At 37.3% G+C, this 23,735-nt stretch overlaps 1 protein-coding gene and 1 pseudogene across 1 annotated transcript; both read right to left on the bottom strand.

Moving 5' to 3' along the window:
• Positions 1-570: 570 nt before the first annotated feature.
• LOC147298646 (cysteine-rich receptor-like protein kinase 25) lies at positions 571-3,852 on the bottom strand. Its single transcript, XM_086248273.1, has 7 exons — positions 2,946-3,852; positions 2,435-2,566; positions 2,217-2,344; positions 1,869-2,079; positions 1,500-1,737; positions 1,223-1,373; positions 571-1,113 (listed from the first exon to the last, which is right to left on the bottom strand). Exons 1-7 carry the CDS (start codon positions 3,799-3,801, stop codon positions 763-765), a joined length of 2,067 nt encoding a protein of 688 aa, XP_086104399.1. The 5' UTR covers positions 3,802-3,852; the 3' UTR covers positions 571-762.
• An 8,881-nt stretch (positions 3,853-12,733) lies between these two features.
• On the bottom strand, positions 12,734-23,526 carry LOC147298645 (cysteine-rich receptor-like protein kinase 25; annotated as a pseudogene).
• Positions 23,527-23,735: the final 209 nt, after the last annotated feature.

Genomic DNA, 23,735 nt, shown 5'->3' with positions numbered 1-23,735 from the left:
GTCTTGATTGAGTACCCCCTGACTTTCATAGACTTTTTAAAAGTATATAAAAGTTTTGATTGAGTACCTCCTGACTTTTTAATTTAACAAAAGTCTTTAAAAGTCTTGATTGAGTACACCCCCCTAAGTCACAGCTCTTGACAATTTAGAATTATAATTAGTCATTGTAAATTTCGTGACTAAAAGACCCTTTTGTGTGTGTGTGTGTGTGTGTGTGTGTGTTTGGGTGAGGTTTCTAGTTCTTTTCTTATTTTTCGTGTAACTTTTTTGTTTAAAGGCATAATAGGAAGTTTGAGGAAAATTTTTTAAAAGGGGAGTCAGCTCGTCATTTTAGGTGGGTTAAATATACTCTTACTTGTTCATTGTATTCCGTACGTATTTATGAACTGGGCATTTTGTTTTTCAGTATGACTAGTAAATAAAGCACCTTAAATTCCATAGCTTGTTTAATTTGACCTTCTAGTTTTCAATGGTCCTCGGTCGCTCCGTAGTTTGATTATATTTGTACATTCAACTCCATTATTCATTTTGAAGTCGGACCATTTTAGGTTGAGTGACGACACATTCGCGTACAAGAAAAGCACCAAATGTCTTACTTTCCATTACAACCTAGGCCGTGATTTTCAAGGCAAACACAAACCTTATTCAGCACCTACTTAAACAATGAATGAACCAAACCATTGAAACGGAAAAAGAATAAAAGGGATGCTAAATTACATTATAATTTCATAAACCCAGTTCTCATCTTCAAGCACTACGTACCTAGCGAGGATATACTTCGGTAATCATGGAAGCCTCATTTTCCGATGCTTTGACAGCGTTAGTCTTGGATCGATCCGACCCAGTTGTCACTCCTGAATTATTATCCCATCCCAAACACATGTCAGAACCAACACTACTATGCATAAATGCTGGCTTTGAGGGTATTGGGAGACTGAGAGAGTGGCTATTAAGCATTAGAGCAACAGAAGCCATGGTTGGCCTATCAGCTATATTTTCTTGCACACATAATAGTCCAATGTGGATGCATCTCATTGTTTCAGTTCTTGAACCATTCCTCAATGTGGGATCTATGAGATTTGAAGCTGTCCCTTCCCTCCAACTTTTCCATGCCTGAAATGATTTGTGAATTTGCATGCAGAAACACAATTAGAGATAAACTTCTTTCTTTCGTTGTATTCAATTGCAGTAATAAATCAAAACTATAAATATTGTTACTTACATAGCTTAGAAGATCCTCCACGTTCTCACCATGGCGGAAACAACTATTTTTTTGTCCACTTACTATCTCTAAAACTAAAACACCGAAACTATAAACATCGGACTTAACAGAAAAGTGTCCATGCATGGCATACTCTGGAGCCATATATCCGCTGCACATGAACAACAAGAAAGGCCAACTTTAAATAATATGAATGAAGATTAGTGAAACTTTTGATATATATATATATATAGCTTAAAACAAATAACAAGTCCTTAGAGAATGTTGGGGTACTTACTAGGTCCCTACGATTCGGCTGGTGTTTCCCTGTGTTTGGTCAAGCACGAACAATCTTGCCATACCAAAATCTGAAATTTTGGGGTTCATTTCTTCATCTATCAAAATGTTACTAGCCTTGAGATCACGATGAATAATTCTAAGGCGAGAATCTTCATGAAGGTAAACAAGCCCTCGAGCAATGCCTACAATAATTTTGTAGCGCCTATACCAGTCCAATTGTGCGCGCTTGTTTGGGTCTATATATTCGATCATGCAAAATAAGATTTCGGTTATATATGGTGTTTGTTGCATGCCAAACAAATGGACTATTTAAAATACCCCCTCTCAATGCTAATTAAAAAAAAAAAAGTTAGAATTCTAGCCATACCAAATATGATGTGATCGAGACTTGCATTGGGGACAAATTCATAGACAAGAAGCCTTTCACTTCCTTCTAGGCAAAAACCTAGGAGCCTAACTAAATTTCTGTGCTGGAGCTTGGCCACTAACAAGACCTCATTTTTAAATTCTAAATCTCCTTGTCCAGAATCCATAGAGAGTCTTTTCACTGCTATATCTTCTCCATTGCAAAGTCTACCCTGAAAAAAGATAAAAATAAAACAAAGAAATAAAAAGAATAATATGAGTTGCATTCAAGGAATCTGAAACGTAATGTATCTAATTCTTAAACATAAATAATGTTGCCCATTATATATATCTAATGTTGTATGATTACTTTGTAAACCGAACCAAATCCACCCTGTCCAAGTTTATTTGCTTCAGAAAAATTATCTGTCGCAACTCTGATGGTGCCAAAGTCGAATTGCAAGGATTCCGCAGTTCTAATTTCATCTGCATCTTCGCCTGAGGAACAAGTTAACAAAAAAGTTCGTTCAGGCTTTGCCAAATCAAATGGAATGTAAATGTTCAATAAAGTTGATTTAGTTTCAGTACCTTGAAGTACTTCAGGTTTTGCCTTCGTCTTCCTTATTCTTAAGCAAATATAGATTGATATAATTAGTACTAGAGAAACAACGATTGGCACAACAATAATGATTATAGTCCGGGATCTGTTACTCTTCGATCCTGCAAAAACAAGAAATCTTTTCTGATCAAAGCATTCTCAACATACATTAGGTGATCCATATCAGTAGCTAACAGTTAATTAACGAATTAATCATGAGTTATCATCAAATCAATAAAGTTTGAGAATCCAACAACATCTGCGAATTATTAAAAGAAAAATTGATGAAGGATAATAGGATTGGTAAGGTAATAGGTTTGGAATTTGGATAGGCTAGATCTAGAATTTGATTCCCTCTAATGTAAAAAAAAAAAAAAACAATATATATATATATGTTAAAACATAAAATAAAAAAAATGACATGAGTTTCAACAGAAGAATATGAATTTGGAAGGCGCTTCCAAACTTCAAATGCAATATGGGACATGTATATATACGTACCTCCTGAAATTGTGGTATTAGTGTTGGTCGATAGTGGAGGAGGAAATATTGGTGGTGGTGGCAGTGGCGGCGAAGGCAGTGGTTCCACAGTTGTTGGGTCAACCAAGCGGTAGACCTCATATCTAAAGTTACAGCTGGGTCTAACAACTCTCCCACCGACTTTTCCGGCACAACATGTTGGGATATCTCCAAAAGCACCATCCAAGCAATCGCTGCACTCTAGCTCCGACAGGTCCGGCGTGCACTGCACAAGTGCATATATTGTTTGAAAAGTCGGAGCGCTTCTGTTTCCGATTGCAAACTTACGAAGAGAACCACCAGCAGCAGCTTCAGTTCTCAGGCCTTCCAGTAAGGTCCTAAGCTCTTGATTGAACCCATCAACACCTGAGGAGGTTACGTTTTGTGGGTTCCATAAATAGAAAGCGGGCATAGTTTCAACGACCCCGTATATGGAGCGGTTTGAGTAGCGTAACATACAATTGTCGTACCAACCAAGAGCTTCCTTCTGGTTGGGACAGAGCTGTGTGAGAGCATGTGTAGAGTCATTAAGGCAAGAACGGCAATCGGAGACGTTGACATCTCCTCTACAGAGTCCGATTGCATAAACTTGGTCGTTGGGGGAGTCTTGGCTGACGTAGGAGGAGTTGTAAAAGCCGTAGCCATTGCCGTTGGTAGAGGGAAGGGAGGTGAGAAGGGTATTGAGGTTTTTATGGTAGCTACTGTTGGTGGTGTAGTTGCCTTTGTCGTTTAAACAGAATTGGTATAGAAAAGGTGGCTGAGCAAGGGCTAATTGAGTGATGATGAGTAGCAGAAAAATGGGAGAAAAGAAGGATAGAAATCTTGATGAGGAAACCATTTCCAGCACTAGTGTGTGTTGCCTTTTGCTGGTCTGTAAGGGCTAAGGGGATGAGATTATAAATTATGATCAATATGTAATGAAAACTAGTCAACGGATCGAGAACACATAATTATGGGTCCAGTAATGCAGACAATGTAACGAATAAAAATAAGAGATAATTAGGTTTCGGTTTAAAAAAAAAAAAAAAATTTAGATGAAAATTGGGAGTGTTTTAAAATTTATAAGAAATTTTTTTTAATTTATAATAAAATTCTTTAATTTATAAAAAAAATTTAATTCATAATAAAATCATTTTAATTTATAAAAAAATTATTTTAATTCATAATACAGTTCTCCTCTGATTTGAAGGGTATTTCCCCTCCTAAAATGTAAAGTGGGCTTTGTAGAGGTTGCATGTTCGGTTTTCTGCCTAAAATTTCGGGGTAAACCTAACATAAAGCCGTCAAAGAAAAAAAATAAAAGGACTTGATTAAAAATCTTAAATCACTACCAGTTTTAATCTAAAAAAAACTTATAAAATGAACTGAACTCTAAGTCTTTCTAAAAATAATACTTGAAATACTAACTATTCTTTTAACTTTTGTATATCAAATAATTTGACATATAAGTATATAACATTTTTTTTTTGTTATAAATAAATATGTCTACGCTAGTTAAGATTCAAAAAGTTAAAATATTAGTTGTCCACGCTTGCATTTCTATCAAATGATCTACCAATAGTACTCGGTTTTGTACCAAATCATAAATCAACCTAGCTTACATACAGTAATTTTATTACTAGTTAATTCTATGCATATTCTTACATCTTTCTAGCTAGGTAGGTTCCTTAGATAATATTTTCACTTATCAAACATATATATGTAGCTAGCTTCTTTGACCAGAGAGGTTGTTACACAGGTCATGCTGCATGTTTGAATAGAAATGTTGACAGAGACGGGACTGCTGGTTAATTATTAATGAATTTTGAGGACTAGTTGAATATCTTAAAATAAATGGATGCCATTGAAACGGGAGTGCGGTTGCAGTGGACCACATCTCATTGATAGTCAAAGTGTTCTTGCAGTGGACCACATCCATTGCATTCTTCTTTATGTTAACGCGTAATATGGGTCAAAAGAAATGGCAATTATTATCCAAATACCACTTGAATTATAGGGGGTGTGCTTCCATACCACCTAAACTTTTTTTATTGCCAATTTATCACCTAAAATATCAATATGTGTCAATGTAACACCTACAGTTAATTTTTCTGTTAAATCATCAACCTTTTTCTCAAACTTTCTAATTTGCCCTTAAGTATAATTAAGAAGAGAGGAGGAAGGAGAGGAAAGGAGGCCGGTATCATTGGGGATGGGTCGGCGTCGGGGATGAGGGTGGGTTGGCTAGGTTTGTTCTTTTTTTAAGTGTGTTTGGATTTTAGTTTTGTTTTTCAAATATTTTATAATATGAATTGACAATATTACCCTTTAAGTTAATAGAAAAATTGACAGAAATAGATAGCAGGTGCCACATTGGTGCATATTAATACTTCAGGTGATAAATTGACAAGAAAAAAAATTTGGATGGTATGTGAGCACATCTCTTATAGTCCAGGTGGTATTTGGGTAAAAAAAACCTTTGTTAATTTATTATTTTTTAGTTTTTTAAATTTGGAGAATTTATATTCCGTGTTTTTCCATAAGATAGTTGATGAATAGCCGAGATGTTTATTTTTGGAGTAGTGAGTCAAACTCTGACTTTTATGCAACGTGTATGGGATGTGCCCCATAATCAGATTTATTAGATTAGGCTGCCCAAAATATAAGAATTGATAATCTCTGGAATATGTATTTGGTCAAATACCTAAGCCTAAAATACTCTATAGAACAAAAGGGAGGAGTTGGAGCTTGGCTGCTGGGTGCGAAGGGCAGCTGGGCTCGGCAGGGAAGCTTAATTGGCAGCGAGGTAGCTGCTACGCGGGCAGGTCGTGCCGAGGACCAGTTTGGTACCATTTTTTGCAACCAGGCCAGGTTGTTCATGGGGTTCTAGATATGGGTTTTTTTTAAAAAAAAAACCTATCAAAATATTGTTTTAGTTAAAAATATGTCATTATTCATTTATTATTTTATTTTTATAAATACCATTTTAATCTTCCTTATAAAAAGAATAAGAAAAATTAAGAATTAATGGGAATCAAATTGGAGAATTTCTTTGAATAGTGGATATAATAATCAAATGCTGAGTTTCTCAAAAATTATTTTGATGGTTCCAATTTTATTCTTGAAAACAAAATAAATAAACATACTAAAATCTAATAATAAAAAAAGAAAAAGAAAACCAACAGCACCCCCACCCATCGCGGAAGGCGGGGTGCGGTGGCAGGGGGCGTGCGGGTGGCACAAGAAAAAGATAGGTCATTTTATTACGACTCTTTAGTCATAATTGTGACTAAACAGTCATAATGGTATATTTAGTACCAAGCCATTCCTTTTTTTTTTTTTTTGAGAAAACCAAGCCATTACACTTAGTTGTGACTAAAACCTTTAGTGATGAAATTTAATGTCACAAATTTCATTTTTAGTTGTGACAACATTTGGTCTTGAAAATACATATATTTTACAGAAATAATGTCGTAACTAAAATCTGATAGCAAAAGGTTAAGTCACAGCTCTTGTCAATTTAGAATTATAATTAGTCATTGTAAATTTCATGACTAAAAGACCTCTTTTTTTGTGTGTGTGATTGGGTGGGGTTTCTAGTTCTTTTCTTTATTTTCGTGTAAGTTTTTTGTTTAAAGGCATAATAGGAAGTTTGAGGAAAAAATTTTAAAAGGGTGTTGTGACTAAAACCTTTAGTGATGAAATTTAATGTCACAAATTTCATTTTTAGTTGTGACAACATTTGGTCTTGAAAATACATATATTTTACATAAATAATGTCGTAACTAAAATCTGATAGCAAAAGGTTAAGTCACAGCTCTTGTCAATTTAGAATTATAATTAGTCATTGTAAATTTCATGACTAAAAGACCTCTTTTTTTGTGTGTGTGATTGGGTGGGGTTTCTAGTTCTTTTCTTTATTTTCGTGTAAGTTTTTTGTTTAAAGGCATAATAGGAAGTTTGAGGAAAAAATTTTAAAAGGGGACACTACAAGAAACATTGTTTCAGGCAACAAATCCACATTCGTTGCCTCAAACAACTTTGGGCGATGAATTTGACATTTCGTCGCTTAAAATCTAACAAGTTTGAGCGACGCACAATTTCGTCGCTTCAAAAACCCATAGGCGACAAACATCACCATTGTCGCCCAAATGTTGGTTTGGGCGACGAAAATGTTGTGCCACCCAAAGTTACGTGCCAAAATGGCGTTGAAGGCATACTTTGAGTGACAAAGAAGTAGTTTTGTCGCCTCAAGTTGCTTGGAGCAACGAATATCATGAATTCGTCACCTAACATTCCTTGGAGCGACGCAGTCATTACGTCGGCCAAAGTACATTAAGCGACGAAACCAACCTATCGTTGCCTAAAGGTACTTTGAGCGACTAAATAGCTTTGTCGCCCAAAGGTCTTAAGTGCTTTTTGTGTGTGCATTTTTATGTATGTATAACCATACATCTTGATCGTGTTTCCAACGATTCGAACCGTTCAGTTTTTAGTTTCCTAATTGAAGATCATCTCTGCAAAAATTTATCTCAATCGGAGATATATTTTTTAGAATCTGGTGGTGAACTTATCATGCACCCTACATCGTTTAGTTTTTTAATGCATGATCGTTCATAAGTTCACAAATCGGAGATAAAGATCATGCAGAGATAAGATCATGCACCGATCTCCGATAAAGAAAATTCATGATCGTTCATAAGTTCACCACCGTTCAGTTTTTAGTTCCCCACTTGAAGATCTTTATCATGCACCCTACATCCAACGGTCAATTTTAAATCAAACAAGAAAAATAAATAAAGAATATATATATATATATATATACTATCGGTATTGGTATATCGACGGTTTAGGGATTTCCCTATCGCCCTCGCCATCGCCCCCCCACTGTTCGGTCGATTACCGAACCGATGAAGCAATTAGCCTTAGGAACGGTTTTTCTCAGATCGGTGACATCGGAATTCGGTTACGATTCAGATTTTTCGGTCAACCGACCCAGCCCTAGTTTAGATGATTAAGTGTAAAAAATATAGTTTTTCATTATAAGAAAATTCTATCATATAACAATTAGATGACATATACATCATATGTCATCTAATTGTTGTATGATATACTTACGTTCAATATTAAAAGTTTTAGGCTTATTTACTAGTTTGTCCCCAAAAACTAACTTCAATTCTCACTTTACCTCCTAAGGTTTATTTTGTATCACATTATCCCCTGAAACTAATTCTCGTGTATCACTTTGCCCATGCATTTCTTATTTTTACAAACTTTGAAAATTAATTAAAAATACCTCCGGACTCAGAAAAATATACGGAAAATTTCTACGAACTCGCCTTGACTAGTTCTAATTTACTCTGGGGTCAAATTACCAATTTGCCCTCTGAGAGTTTCCAGAAAATTTGGGAAGTTCAAATTGATTTCTAGAAAATTAAAATAAATTTCCCTCTATAAAATTTCTAAAATTTCAGTAAATTCTCCGATGTATTCTCAAAAATATTTTGCAAATTACCAAAAACTTGTTTTAGAGAATTCTTTCGTAACTTTATGGAAATTCTACAATTTTTCCATAATTTATTTTATAGAGGACAATTTATTTTCCTCTAAGACCGAGAGGTCTTTTGGGTAGAAAGTGTTCACAAGAAAGGTAGTATTATTGTTTAGAAGACCAACGATGGAATCCTCGTATTTTTTGGAGTTCGGGAGATTATCCTATGATTTACCAAAGAGTCTAGAGTATTTTAATTTTCTGGAAACACTCGGATGAAAAATTGGTAATTTGACCCTATAGTAAATTAGTACTAGTCAAGAAGAGTCCGTATGAATTTTTCGTGTATTTTTTTGAGTTCAGAACTATTTTTAATTAATTTTTAAAATTTGTAAAAATATATGTAGAAGTTTTTCATGTATTTTTCCGAGTCCATAACTATTTTTAATTAATTTTTAAAGTTTGTAAAAATAGAAAGTTGGCAAAGTGATACACGAGAATTAATTTCAGTTGGTAATGTGATACAAAATAAACCTTAAGGGGTGAAGTGAGAATTGATGTTACTTTCAAGGAGTGAAATAGTAAATAAGTCTTACTTTTGGGGGTGAAATAGTAAATAAACCCTAGGGGTGAAGTGAGAATAGAAGTCAAGACATGTCATTAGGGCACCAAATTAGAGCACCATAGCATTACCCTTTATTATTTCACATTGCATCTTGACAATTTTACTTTTGGATTAATTAGAGATACCATTTTGGGAGACCCATTTTGATATTACCGTATTTCTTTGGTAAAATTGGATATACACCAATTTTTAAATTTGCCACATAGGATTTTCCAATTTCTATAGAAAATTCATTTAGTGATTTTCTCTTTTACGCTCTGAGTTGAAAAAAGGTAAATTTTAATGTTGTCAATTAATGTCTTATTTCAAGGTATTATCATTTCTTATTTTGGTAATTAATTGACGTTTGACTTTGAAATTTAATATTTTCCTTTCTAATTTTTTTTTTTCAAATTTCAAACCTCATTATGTTGTCCAAATTCGTGTTTTGCGTGAACGTTCGAAGCTTTACAAACATCATTTACGTTGTCCACATGGCCTTCATCCTCACCAGTTCTTTAGGTTAACAATTTCAAAAGTTCCACACGGCATTTTTTGTAGTGTTTTTCAAGTTTCCATTCATCATATTTACAGGTAAGTAACGTGCTATTTTGCTTTGGTTATGTTTGTGGTTTCTTTGATCTTCTTTAATTTTCTTTTTCTTCGATCCTTCTTCATCATCAATCTTCGATCTTCTTCTTCCTCTCATATTTTTCTTCGATCTTTTTTATTTTTTCAACACCAAGCCTTCCATGATTGTATGTAGTTCTTATTTTTCTTCCACATTTTTTCTACCTGAGTAAAAGGTGATGAAACCATTGGTATATATACCACAAAAGGAGGTTGGATTTGGGGAGATTTAAGTCTAAATTTTAGATAGTTGTGTTAACTAATGTTGTTAGGCGCTATGAAATGTTGTTATAACTTTCTTGTTGGTTTATATACTTTACATTAGGGGTGTGCATGGTTCGAAAAACCGAACCACAGAGGCATACCCGTAACCAAACCAACATTTTCGAAATGGCCAATTCGAGAACTAAAACCAAACCAAGCCTAGCCCAAATCGATTGATTTGGTTAACTGAGATCGAATATCAATTTGGTTGGTTCGGTTATCTAGAAACCAGATAAAAACTGGTATACCCTAAATCCCATATCCTATACCCTATACCTATACCCTATACCCTATACCCTATACCCTATACCTTATCTCATATACTCATATACCCTATATTAGTATACTCTATACCAATTACCTATACTATTATACTCGATCTATACCCTAAACCATATATATACCTTTAACTATAATTGTTTTAGTATATATATATATACATATACCCTAGTAGTATAGTATATACAACCTATAAATTATAGACTAATCTTATAAAGTATAAACTATACTATAAACATATATAAACATATACTATAAACCTATAAACTATACTAAAAACTATAATAAACATATATAACATATAGGGCAATGCTAGAGTGCCCTAATAGGGCATGTGCCCTAATGACATGAAATTTTTTTGTCAATTAAATTATTTAATACATCTAATAATATATTTTCCACATAAGCTTTTAAAAAGACTAATATAACCTTGTTTAAAATTCTACAAAACATTAATTAAATTACAAAAAGAAAAAGATTTCAAAACGGTTTCATGACAAAATTAAAACCTCTACACATATGTTCATCATCTTTCTCTAATTTTAGAACCCTAAAAATCTACTATATCATCTCTCTTATTGCAACTACGATTTAGAAGAAGTTTGTTCAACTCATACATTAAATAATTGTTCTAGATATAATCCTGATCTACACATAATCTTTTTCATATTATTTGGGAATACAAATAACCTTTGATTTTTTTCAGATTTGGCGAGCATCTGAAATAACTAGTGAATTACAACTCTATTGTACTGCAATTGGTGCATTAGTCTTTGCTGCCTTAATGCTTTTACTAATCGCTGACAAAGAAAAAGAATAACTGAAGTCTTTTGCTCTTATTAAAAAAAAAAAAAAAAAAGCTAAATCCTTCACACTGACAATTGCTTGGCCATGTGCAGGTACACTTTGTTCTTTGTTTGTGTTGATTACTTGTGTGCCAGTATAAAGTTGAAGACCAAGTGTAGACTAATTAATTAAGAGTTAATTTAATTTCCAAGTAGGATTCTTGGTTAAATCTTTTTTTTGTTCAGTTCTAGATATAATCTACACAGAGACACAAATAATTGTTCTAGATAAGAGAATTTTATTCTTAAAGAGATCGAATAAACGAGTGTTGGATCATTTGAGAGAAGATTTAAACATTGGAGACTTGGAGTTGGAGAACATTCAAAGTTGTTGTTGGAGAATTTCAACGTGTGTTGCAGATTATAGGTTGCAGGTTTTGAATGTTGGAGGAAGGAAGATAACAAATTAACAATGTAAAGTAAACTATAGCCATTAGATTTGGTATGGGTAAGATAGTCTTTCAATAAAAATGATGTTAATTTGATTTAAAAAAATATATGATGATGTGTATAATCACCAAAAAGAAAAAAAATGATGTGTATTATTTTACTTTGCCACATAGAATTAGGGCACATGAATTTCGTGCCACAATAGGGCAATCTTTTCCCTTTTTTTCCGTGTTTGACGGTCTAATTTTTTCTTTTCTTCTTCATTTTTTTTTTTTGTCTCTCTGGTTCTTTTTGAGATGTACTATGCAATAAATTGACAGGAGTTATGATTTGTGAGGCTGCAATCGTTAAGCTGGTGGCCAATAAGAGTTGAATTGTGGAAACAAAGATTATTGAAAAGTCATTGATGAATACGAATTGGGGATAGAGGGACAAGACTAATGCATGGGATGGACTTTTCAGCCAAACTGTGTTTTTGTTTTTCTTTCGGTCTTCATTAATTGAAGAAGGGTTCAATTTTATGCAACCATATGAATTTGAAGCTGTCTCATGCATTTTCAGGGTATTAGGATGAGACTCTTGGTCTAGGAACATGTAGCCAACAGTCATTGTTGTTTTACACTCAAATACATTATTCTGTATAACAAGCTGAGCACTCTGCCTTAGGTTGCAAATACTCTTGAAACTCTTTCGGCGAACCCCATTGCCTTTCTAGATAACAACCCCTCACCACGACCACCTCATGTGTCGGTCTCACTCCGGTAAAAATCAAGCTTCTTCTACAAATTTTTGGTATTTGATGTTAGATATTATTGATTATTTGCAGACAGAGTCTAAGATGACCAGAAAATAAGTTTGTATTCATAACTCCAGCCATTAATATAAGACAGTGATGTGACCAGAACTACCTAATTAATTTCATTATACATTCTTCCTATTGAGGATTGACTTTGTGCTTGTGTTGGGAACTTGGGAGCAAGGATTTAAAGGGGTATAGGCAACCATAAACTGAACAAGGTTTAACCCAGACGACAAACCAGAAGTCTTTTCCAAGACGACAACACACAGGTGTGAATGCTAAAACATGTCTATCACGTTATGTGGAAAAGGTTTATCTTTCTCTTTGGTCTTCACATGTATAGGTCCTAAGACTATGGACTGGGTCGTACACTCATAGTAGGCAGATACAATGTTTACTCAAAATAAAGATATTGAAACTCAGAGTCCTAACAACAGTCATATGCAACTAGATATTACTACTAGATAAGACCTTGTGAATTTACTCAAACTATCGAGGGTATACTTCGGTGATAGATACATCATCAATAGACGGAGTTGACTTGCTGATAGATTGACCAGACTCCAGTGTTATCCTTGGCATGTACCCCTCGGTTGTACTACTTCGAAAGACAAATGCTGGCTGTTGGGGTAGTGGCAGAGTAACTATTAAGCATGAGAACTACCGATTGCATTGTAGGCCGGTCAGTTGGATCTTCCTGAACACAAAGTAACCCAATATGGATACCTCTCTTAACTTCGCTCCTCGAATAAGAATCTCTCATTCTTGGATCCAACAATTCCAAAGCTGTCCCATCTCTCCATAGTTTCCAAGCCTGCATGAACTCAACAGTTTAATTTATGTTGTTATCAATGGTAGTCAAGATGCACAGGAGAACAAAACTACAGTTTTCGGTTTAAGCTTACATATCTCACGATGTCCTCAGCAGAATTCATTTCAAGGAAATGACTGTTCTTTTTGCCACTGATAATTTCTAACACTAAAACACCAAAACTATATAGATCGGACTTGACAGAAAATTGTCCGTGAATTGCATATTCCGGAGCAATGTATCCACTGCAAGCAGCTACAGCAGCATCATCATCAGTATAGAAATTTTAGGAAAAGGATAATGAGGAAACTTTTCATATTCAATTTTATAATTTAATCCATTTCAATTTGGTTCAAGGCTAATGGCTTCCACTATACACAGAGCATGAACTATGATTCAAAGATAATATCATCCTCGTATGAGTGTTGAACCGTAAAAAAATTCAAAAAAAAAATACAAAGGTTGAGGTTGAGATAAGATCCCCATATGCCATGTGCCACATTAATTTCAAATGAAAACAAATTGAAAAGTGAGATAATGTGGATTTATCTGAAAGCTTAATTATCTCTTATCTGATGAGTTTAAATTTAAATGGAGAGAGTTATCTCATCTCCATCTGATCTCATCACTTGGACTTCCCATGGACTCTATAAATAGAGCATAAGGGGTTCAAAAAAAAAGAGAGGAGAGAAAGAGGAGAGAAGACACCGAAAGGCTGCAGGAAGAAGAGGAACGTATATTTGCCATCACCAAAGCTTTGCCACTGCTAGGTAGATGACACTTCTTTTATTCATTGCTCCTTTCAATATTTGGTTTCGGCTGAAACCTCAAAAAAGTTTACCAAAGGATTCGGCTGAATCCATTTTCTCTCAATCGGTTTCGGCTGAAACCACAAAAATTCATCAAAGGATTCGGCTGAATCCATTTTTCTCTCAATCGGTTTCGGCTGAAACCACCAAAATTTATCAAAGGATTCGGCTGAATCCATCTCCAAATTGGTTTCGGCTGAAACCATAAAGGATTCTGTTGAATCCATATATCTCAAGCACCGAACGGATTGGGCTGAATCCATGGTGCGTTGAGTTACAAAAAAATGCAGTTAGTCTGCTGATTAAGATGATCCAAAGCAGATGAGAAAGGTACCTGCAAACAAACAAAAAAGCAATAGTCCGCGGCAGTATTGGTACACAGGGAAGAGAAAATCAAGTTCTCTTGAAGCCTTGCTTCAAAATACTTTAAACTACAAGTGTGAGACTTACCTTTCCATGCGTCAAAGAAAACTCTTAAGGCAGCAGGTGTTGTTAATTTGTAGTTTAATGGTTTAATACCATTGCATCCATCTTTTGGGCCTTGTGCACAAAAGTCAAGGACCAGACTACCTTTTGGTATCTAGTGGGCTATGCATCTGAAGACAAGTCTTTTTAAAAGACAAAAGAATGCATGTAAATTTGGTGGATGATTTGCATGGGTTGTGGAACAAAGAAAGAAAAGAAGAAGGCGCAGCAAGCAAGAGGAAAAGACAAAGGCCTAAAGTGATATGTAAAGGCTTAACCCATAAAAGACAAAAAAAAATGGTTGCAGCCCAAGCAAAGTCTTAAGCCCGTATCCTCTAAACAAAAAAAAAGAAGCAACATATCAGTCCATTCGGATTGGGTGTAGACTCCAACCCACAAAAGAAAATACCAGTTAACATGTAGCTGGTGCAAAGTTTATATCAAGTTTAATGGGATAATATTCGGTTAAATTTCCCATTAGCAAATGAATTTTTACCAATTAACAAATAATTGGTACAAAGTCCAATCGACCTTTCTCAAATCAGTTTGCCCATTAAAAAAAATATAAAATGTATCAATTAATAAATAATTGATACAAAACAATTATAGTGGGCATACAACTAAATTCATGTTCACCCATTAAAAATAAGAATATGTGTCATTTAAAAAAAATAAATGATACGAAAATATTAATGGGCACATTTTTCTCCAATCCCAAATTCAAACTCTCAAATTGATACAAAACCAACTCTCTCGGTACAAAACTGAAACCAAATCCAAACCCCAAATTCAAACTCTCAAATTGGTACAAAACCAAATTCTCAAATTGGTACAAAACCACATTTCTCAAATGGTACAAAACCATTTCTCTTAAATTGGTACAAAACCAAATATCTCAAATCTAAATCCTAAACTCAACTCCAAAAATGGCACAAAGCCAATCAAGTCAAATTCTTTCACCGAACTACGTCCGGTTTGATCCCATCATGGGTACGTAGGCAATGTGAGCAAAATTCACACTCAACCTCATTTACAAAATTCTCTAAATTCCCTTAGGAATTAATTCATACAAATTTCTTTGAATTAATTTCGCACCAAATCAAATCCACCCAAATCCTTCAGAAATTAGTTCTACACACAAAAGTCCCTGAATTAATTTCTCAAATCAAATCCAAGGGCTCTAAACCCTACCCAAGTTACACAAATCATTTAAATGGGTCATCCACCCATTTAATTCCCAAAAACTGAACTACGTGTGGTTTGATCCTGCAGTGGGTACGTAGGCAACCTAAAATACGGGTGCAACCGCAATCACAAATAAATTCTATTTCAATAGGTCTTTTATCTATTGGAAATCTAAACACTCACAAAGTGATCCGTTGGTTTCATTGCATTTGGAATCAAAGGGTGTTCCCTTAAGTCAAGGGACCGTAATTAAGAGATGTACTCCATCTTGAATGGGTCGTACCCAAAATAATAAAAACCCTTATTCCATAAATGAATTTGGGTGAAATTATGTTGGGTAATATTTATTATTTATTTAAAAATTTTGTTCAACAATGAGTTAATCCAGATATTACGAAGTATCAAGATTGTGCAAAACAGATGGCGTGAGGGGAAAAGAAAAGATGAATGAGAACTTACTATGTTCCCACAATTCTATTTGTGTTTGCTTGAGTTTGGTCAACCCCAAAAATCCTAGCCATGCCAAAGTCAGATATTCTTGGATGCAAATCCCCATCCAACAATATATTGCTGGCTTTGAGATCACGGTGTACAATCCTCAGCCGGGAATCTTCATGTAGATACATAATTCCTCGAGCAATCCCTCCAATAATCTTGTAACGTCTTGACCAATCCAATTGTCCTTGTTTCTCAGGGTCTGTAAAATCATCAAAAGCAAGTAATCAAGGAATTGGATTCAAATACGTATTGAACTAATGCTTTTGCATAAGGAAAGACTATCAGATGTTTCAGTGTACAAACCAAATTGAAAATAGTCAAGGCTTTTGTTGGGCACATATTCATAAACAAGTATCTTTTCTTCTCCTTCCAAGCAAAATCCCAATAGCCTAACCAGATTTCTGTGTTGAAGCTTGGCAACCAATACCATTTCATTCTTAATTAAATTCTTCTGCACCTTGGCCAGAACTTCGTGATAGCCTTTTCACAGCTATTTCTTCCCCACTCGAGAGAATACCCTGAGAACAAACTTTAATCAATCGATAGAATGGTGATTTTTACAAAACTTTTAATCCCATCTTAGTTCTTAGGTTCTGACATTATTCAGATTTAAGATTTTCATGCAGGAAATGGAAACTTTGTAGATTTTAAATAAGCACTGATTTCATACCTTGTAAACTTGACCAAATCCACCTTCACCTAACTTGTTCTCATCAGAGAAATTGTTTGTGGCGGCTTCAATGGTACCAAAATCAAATTGCAAAGACTCCACAGTAGTCATGTCATTCTCACCTACACAACCGAACAGTGAATGCACTGAGTTTTCAAAAGACTTAACTACGTACTGGAGCATAATGTAGAAATTAAGACGATGATATAGAAGTTCTTTATGATCATGTCACAAACTGTAATTTATTTTCTTTTACCGCTTGCTTCCTCTATTGCATTGTACTTCTTTTTTGCTCTCCTAGTTATGAAACGGCAGCCCAATACAAAAAGTAGCATGGAGACGGCAATTGGAGCAACAATGGCGACGATTGTGCGCGTTGGGATTTTGCTTTTTCCTGCATAAACAATAGTACTCTAGATTGAATTTTTTAACTATGTATTTTGATCCATGATTATGAATTTTTAACTATATATTTTGATCCATGATTATGTTGGTGTGAGTCAACACGTGTGATTATTGTGTAATTATTAGAATTAATTAGGTGGTTTATTAATTCCTGTATTTTAGTTATAGGCCCATGTATATAAACCACTTTTAGTGGTCTTATTCAATTAATCAGAAAAGATATTGAAAACCCTAAACCTAAGCCTCCTCTGAACATGGTATCAGAGCATGGTTCTCTATCCTACTGGTTTTTTTGAAGAGTTTTTCCAGAAAAATTCTACTGTTCATTGGTCTTCTCTGACAAAATTCTACTGTAGTTCTTTGTAGAGTTGAAAAATTCTACTGTTCCTTGGCAAGCTCCTCTGCTATCTGACTTTAGCAGCGACGCCACCGGACGCCTGCCACCGTCGCTCGCGGGCCGGACCCCTGCCACCGTCGCGTGCGGCTCACTCTCTGCTGCTGCTCCACGTCGGTCCCGCGTCCACCATCTCTGTCTCCCTCGTGCGCCTCCGCCCCTGCCTGCGCGCCTCTGTCACACGCGGACCAGCTGTGACGTCTACCTACGCGCCCCTGTCACAAGCCGATCAACAGAGACGTCAGCCTGCGCGCCTCCGCCACGCATCAGCAGCCGTCGCCTGGCGATCACGGTGGGACCCGAACCCATAATCTCCCGCTCCGCCTGCTTCGTCGCTCGGGTCAACTACCAGCGAGTCGCTCCGCCTCTGCCTGCGCTCCGCCGACCAACCTTGCCCCCTCCCGCCGTCGACCAACCTTGCGACGCCGACCTGGCCTGTCGCTTGTAGTGGCGGCGCTGTTTTGCTTTTTTGTTTTTTGTTGATTTTCTGTGTGCTTTGTACTGTAGCAGTGCAGTGGACTGTTCCTCTTTGTGGTTTTTTGGCTGTTTGCTCCACGTGCCATCATGTCTCAAACACAAACACCTCCCTCTAGTCCTGGAGGCTCGAACGGAAATAAGAACAAAGATGTGGTTAACTCCAAACTGCCGTTGCCTGCTCTTCCTCCGTTAAGCTCTCAGGATGTGTCATCACTTGTCTCACCCGAGAAACTTGATGGCTCGAATTATATTGATTGGGCTCTCATTGTGCAAAATAAAATTAGAGGTCGAAAACGGTGGGGTTTTATCACAGGAACACGAGCAGCTCCAGAAGATGTGAATTCGGATGAGTTTGAAACATGGGAGGATGAGAATTGCATGGTCAAGTCTTGGCTTCTTGATGCTATGACCAAAGAAGTCCGTTCTCTCTTTATTCGACTACCAACGGCGAAGGACATCTGGGACGCGGCCAAACAGACTTATACAGTGAGCCAAGATGCTTCCAAAGCCTACCAACTCCATTGTGAGGTAATCTCTGTACGTCAAAATGGTGGATCTATTATTTCCTATTTTGGCAAGCTACAAAAACTTTGGCAGGATATTGATGCAATTGAACCTTGCATTATGGATTATGCGAGTGATGTTGAAAAATATACCACTATGATTAACTCTCAGAGATTATACATGTTTCTAGCTGGTTTGGATTCTCATCTAGATGGAGTTCGGGGTCGTATTCTTGCCATGTCTCCTCTGCCTAAATTACAGGCGGCCTATGCAATTGTGTGCTCCGAGGCTAATCGGCAAGAAGCTATGATGGGGGGTATTGATGGAGCGGTCGCTATGGCGGCCCGAAAATTCTCCAATAAAGATGCTAAGAAACCTGACCGGAAGTGCACTCACTGTGGGGGTACAACTCATATGGTCGAAAAATGCTTTAAGCTTCATGGCTATCCAGAGTGGCATCCGAAGGGAATGAAAGCTTCTTCTTCTTCTAATCCGAAGGTTGATAACTCAAGCTCCAGGGTGAACTCTGTTAGTTCCTCCAGCTTTGTTGCCAAGTCAGGTATCTCTAACTCTGTTTTGAGTACTTCTGCTTGTACTAGTAATGGTGCATGGATAATTGATACAGGTGCTACGGATCATATGACTTCTGATCGTTATGTTTTTAGTCATTTTTCATCTGTCTGTCCTAAACCAGTTATTGTTAATGCTAATGGGGTGTCATCTCCTGTTCTAGGGGGCGGCACGGTCTCCTTCTCCTCTGTTTTATCCTTGCATAATGTGCTGTTTGTTCCTTCCCTAAATTGTAATCTTATTTCTGTTAGTCAACTAACCAAAACTCATAATTGTGTGGCCACATTCTTTCCTACTCATTGTGTTTTCCAGGACATTCATACCAAGGAGAAGATTGGCAGTGGTAGAAAGAGTGGTGGTTTGTACTATCTGGATAATGGGGTTTCCGCTTCAGACAGTAGTGGCATTGTGCGTTTAGTTCGTGATGGTTCCTCAGAAAATAAGAAGGAGATCTGGTTGTGGCATCGCCGACTTGGTCATCCTTCCTTTAGTTATCTTCGACGTTTATTTCCCTCGTTATTTCTTGGTTTAAACATTTCCGATTTTAATTGTGAAGTTTGTGTGTTGGCCAAAAGCCATCGTTCCGTGTTTCCTTCTTGTGATAAACGTATGGATGTTCCTTTTGCTTTAGTACACTCGGATGTTTGGGGTCCTGCCCCATGTGTTACACATAAAGGAATGAGATGGTTTGTGACTTTTATTGATGATTGTACTCGAATGACTTGGGTTTATCTTCTGAAACATAAAAGTGATGTGTGTGCTGTTTTTCGCCTTTTTCATAAAATGGTTCTCACCCAGTTTGCCTGTCCTATTAAAGTTTTGCGCTCTGATAATGGCGGTGAGTTCGTTAATACTGAGTTGACTCAGTATTTTGCTTCTACGGGGATTCTTCATCAGACTTCTTGTGCTCATTCTCCACAACAGAATGGGGTTGCTGAACGCAAAAATCGGCATTTATTGGAAGTCACTCGGTCCCTTCTTCTGGGTGGTCACGTGCCATCTTTACTCTGGGGTGATGCTTTGAGTTCGGCTGTCTATCTGATTAATCGGACCCCGTCTAGTGTTCTTGACTTTCGGCGACCGTTGGATGTTCTCTCAGATTTTGTCTCTTTACCAGGTATCCTTCATTTGGAACCCAGGGTTTTTGGGTGTGTTGCTTTTGTCCATTTACATTCTCATCAGCGATCTAAGCTCGCATCTCGGGCCTTGGAGTGTGTATTTGTTGGTTATGGTCCATCCCAGAAGGGGTATCGGTGCTATCATCCCTCTACTCAGCGCTTCTATGTCTCTATGGATGTCACTTTTCATGAACATCAACCTTTTTATTCTCCACGTCCACTGGATTCTACCCTTCAGGGGGAGGTTTCTAGTGAAGTGCAGAATCGAGATGATGTGTTGTTTTTTGATAAGTTTGGTTATGGGAGTAGTAGTGAGGAAGAGTCAGAACAGACTGCTGATCACCCAGTGTCTAAGGATGAGACTGAGGATGCAGAAATTACTGAAGATGATACTGAGGATATGGTAGGACAAGAACCTACAAATTCTGAGCCTGAGGAGTCACCACTCCATGATAGTACCGCCATCTCTCCTACTCCATTGAATCAATCTTCTTCATCCATTGAGGTAACAAACAATACTCTTGATTCACATTCTGGTTCAGATCTTGTTTCTAATGCTTCTAAATTTACACTCCCTCCTCGGTCTAACCGAGGACAACCACCAGCTAAATATGAGCCAGATCCAAATGCCAAAGTTAGGTACTCAATTAATAACCATGTGTCATCTGTTAGGCTGTCAAAGTCATATGAATCGTATGTTCTGCAATTATCTTCTGTTTCTATTCCTAGTAGATTGCAGGATGCTCTTGCAGATTCTAGATGGACCAAAGCTATGGCTGAAGAAATGGCGGCATTACAGAAGAATTCAACCTGGGAGTTGGTTTCTCTACCTAAGGGGAAGAAGACAGTTGGATGCAGATGGGTGTTTGCAGTCAAACACAAAGCTGATGGATCAGTTGAAAGGTATAAGGCAAGGTTGGTAGCAAAGGGGTATACACAGTCTTATGGCATAGACTACTTGGAAACGTTTGCTCCAGTGGCCAAGTTAAACACAGTACGGGTTCTGTTGTCTTTGGCTGCTAACAAAGATTGGCCACTTCTTCAGTTTGATGTAAAGAATGCTTTTCTCCATGGTGATTTGACTGAAGAAGTATACATGGATCCTCCTCCAGGTATACCAGAGTTTGATAATACAAGATTGGTGTGTAGACTGAAAAAGTCTTTATATGGTCTTAAACAATCTCCGAGAGCCTGGTTTGGGAGATTCACCCGTGCGATGAAGAACTATGGTTATCGGCAGAGTAATTTTGATCATACTTTGTTCCTAAAGAAAAGGGGGAAGAAGATTACTGCTCTTATTATTTACGTTGATGATATGGTTCTGACTGGAGATGATTATGAGGAAATCTCTAATTTGCAGAGGTACTTGTCTCAAGAGTTTGAAATGAAACAGCTGGGGGACTTGAAGTTCTTTCTTGGGATAGAAGTGGCTCGGTCTAAACATGGCATATTCCTATCTCAAAGGAAATATGTTTTAGATTTGTTGTCTGAAACTGGTATGCTTGGGTGTAAGCCAGCTGTCACTCCTATGGAGCAAAATCATAGACTTTTTGAGTGTTTGGGGGCTTTGCCTGCAGATAAGGGGCGATATCAGAGACTTGTTGGAAGATTGATATATTTGTCTCACACTAGACCTGACATTGCTTATGCGGTTAGTGTAGTAAGCCAGTTTATGCATGCCCCGTGCAAACCTCATATGGATGCTGTGGAGCGAATTTTACAGTATCTAAAATCTGCACCTGGTAAAGGATTGTTGTTTGCTAATCATGGTCATGTAAATGTTGAAGGTTTTTCTGATGCAGACTGGGGAGGTTCAGCAGATGATAGAAGGTCTACCTCAGGCTATTTTACCTTTGTAGGAGGAAATTTGGTGACTTGGAGAAGTAAGAAGCAATCAGTTGTATCTAGGTCGAGTGCAGAGGCTGAATACAGAGGTATGGCACTTGGAGTAGTCGAACTTTTGTGGTTGAGACATTTATTGACTGATTTAGGATGTCCACCCACCAAACCTATGGACTTGTTTTGTGATAACAAATCTGCTATTGATATAGCACATAATCCTGTTCAGCATGATAGAACAAAACACATTGAGATTGATCGACACTTCATCAAAGAGAAACTTGAAGCGAAGATTATTAACTTTCCATTTGTGAAGTCCGAAGATCAGCTTGCAGATGTGTTGACCAAGGCTGTGGCAAATCGGGTGTTTTTGGACTCACTAGACAAGTTGGGCATGTGCGATATATATGCACCAACTTGAGGGGGAGTGTTGGTGTGAGTCAACACGTGTGATTATTGTGTAATTATTAGAATTAATTAGGTGGTTTATTAATTCCTGTATTTTAGTTATAGGCCCATGTATATAAACCACTTTTAGTGGTCTTATTCAATTAATCAGAAAAGATATTGAAAACCCTAAACCTAAGCCTCCTCTGAACAGATTATGAATATTTCAACTGTATGTTTTGTCAATGTGCTAAAGTTTGTCATAGTGAAATGATGGAGATTATTAAATTCATGCATATTCTTGACACAATTAATTAAATTCATTAATATGGTAGTAGGCTAGTAGCTAGAGGGTTGCACTTTAATTACCTTTAGGCCTCACGGGCGAGCCCGGAGGAAGGGGAGGAAGATCCGCCGGCTGAGGCGCCGTTGCACTTTAATTTCATACCTGACATTACAACAGGGATTCAGAACTCGTCCCCCAACCTTTCCACTACAACAATCTGGCAACTGCGCTATAGCCCCCTGAAGACACCGTTTGCAATCCGCTGTGGTCAGGTCCAGCGTACACTGCCCGAGGCTGTACACCGAAACAACTGTGGTCAGGTCCCGCGCACTAACATTCGCTTGGTTGGTAGCGAACTTGCCGCCATCACTGGCAGCCTCGGTGGCCACCTTACTCATACTCGTCCCCAGTACTTGATTGAACCGGGTCGGGTCGGTGACGTCGGTCGCGTTCTGGACGTACCGCATGCACCAGACGGGCGACTCGACGGCGACGGAGAAGAACGACTGGTTAGAGTAGCGTAGCATGCACTCGTCGTACCAGATCACCAGCTCTTTTTTCAATTGGGCAGCGTTTACGTGATTCGGAGGTTGTGGTGTTGATGCAGGTTTTGCAAGGTTCGGTGGTGAGGTCACCGCGGCATTGGAAGAGGCCGTAGACGGCGTTGTGGGAGTTTTGGCCGACGGTGGCGTTGTAGAAGCCGGTCTTGAAGGTGGCATTGGAGGAGAGGGTGGAGAGGAGGCGGTTGAGGTTGGTTTGGAAGGTGGAGTTGGGGGTGAAGGTGGTGGTGTTTGGGCAATGATAATTGAGGTAAACGAGAATAGAGAGAAAATACAAGAGGGTCATTATTGGCATAATTTTGATAATAATTAGTGATCAGAGTATCAGACCCTGCTCTTACTCTTTGCTTCTTCCTCTTTGGGATGAAGATCATATATATGATTATGCAATTCATATGTCTGATGTGTTTAACAGTCTCAATACGTACAGGACAGGTTGATTGACTTGGGTCATGGTCAATGAAACTTTGTGTTATTGACTTGATTGACTTGGGTTGAAACTTTGAAAGATAT

Source organism: Dryas octopetala, chromosome 1 (genome assembly GCF_963921425.1).
Source record: "Dryas octopetala chromosome 1, drDryOcto1.1, whole genome shotgun sequence".
NCBI lineage: Eukaryota > Viridiplantae > Streptophyta > Magnoliopsida > Rosales > Rosaceae > Dryas > Dryas octopetala.
This window is presented reverse-complemented; position numbering and strand designations above follow the sequence as displayed.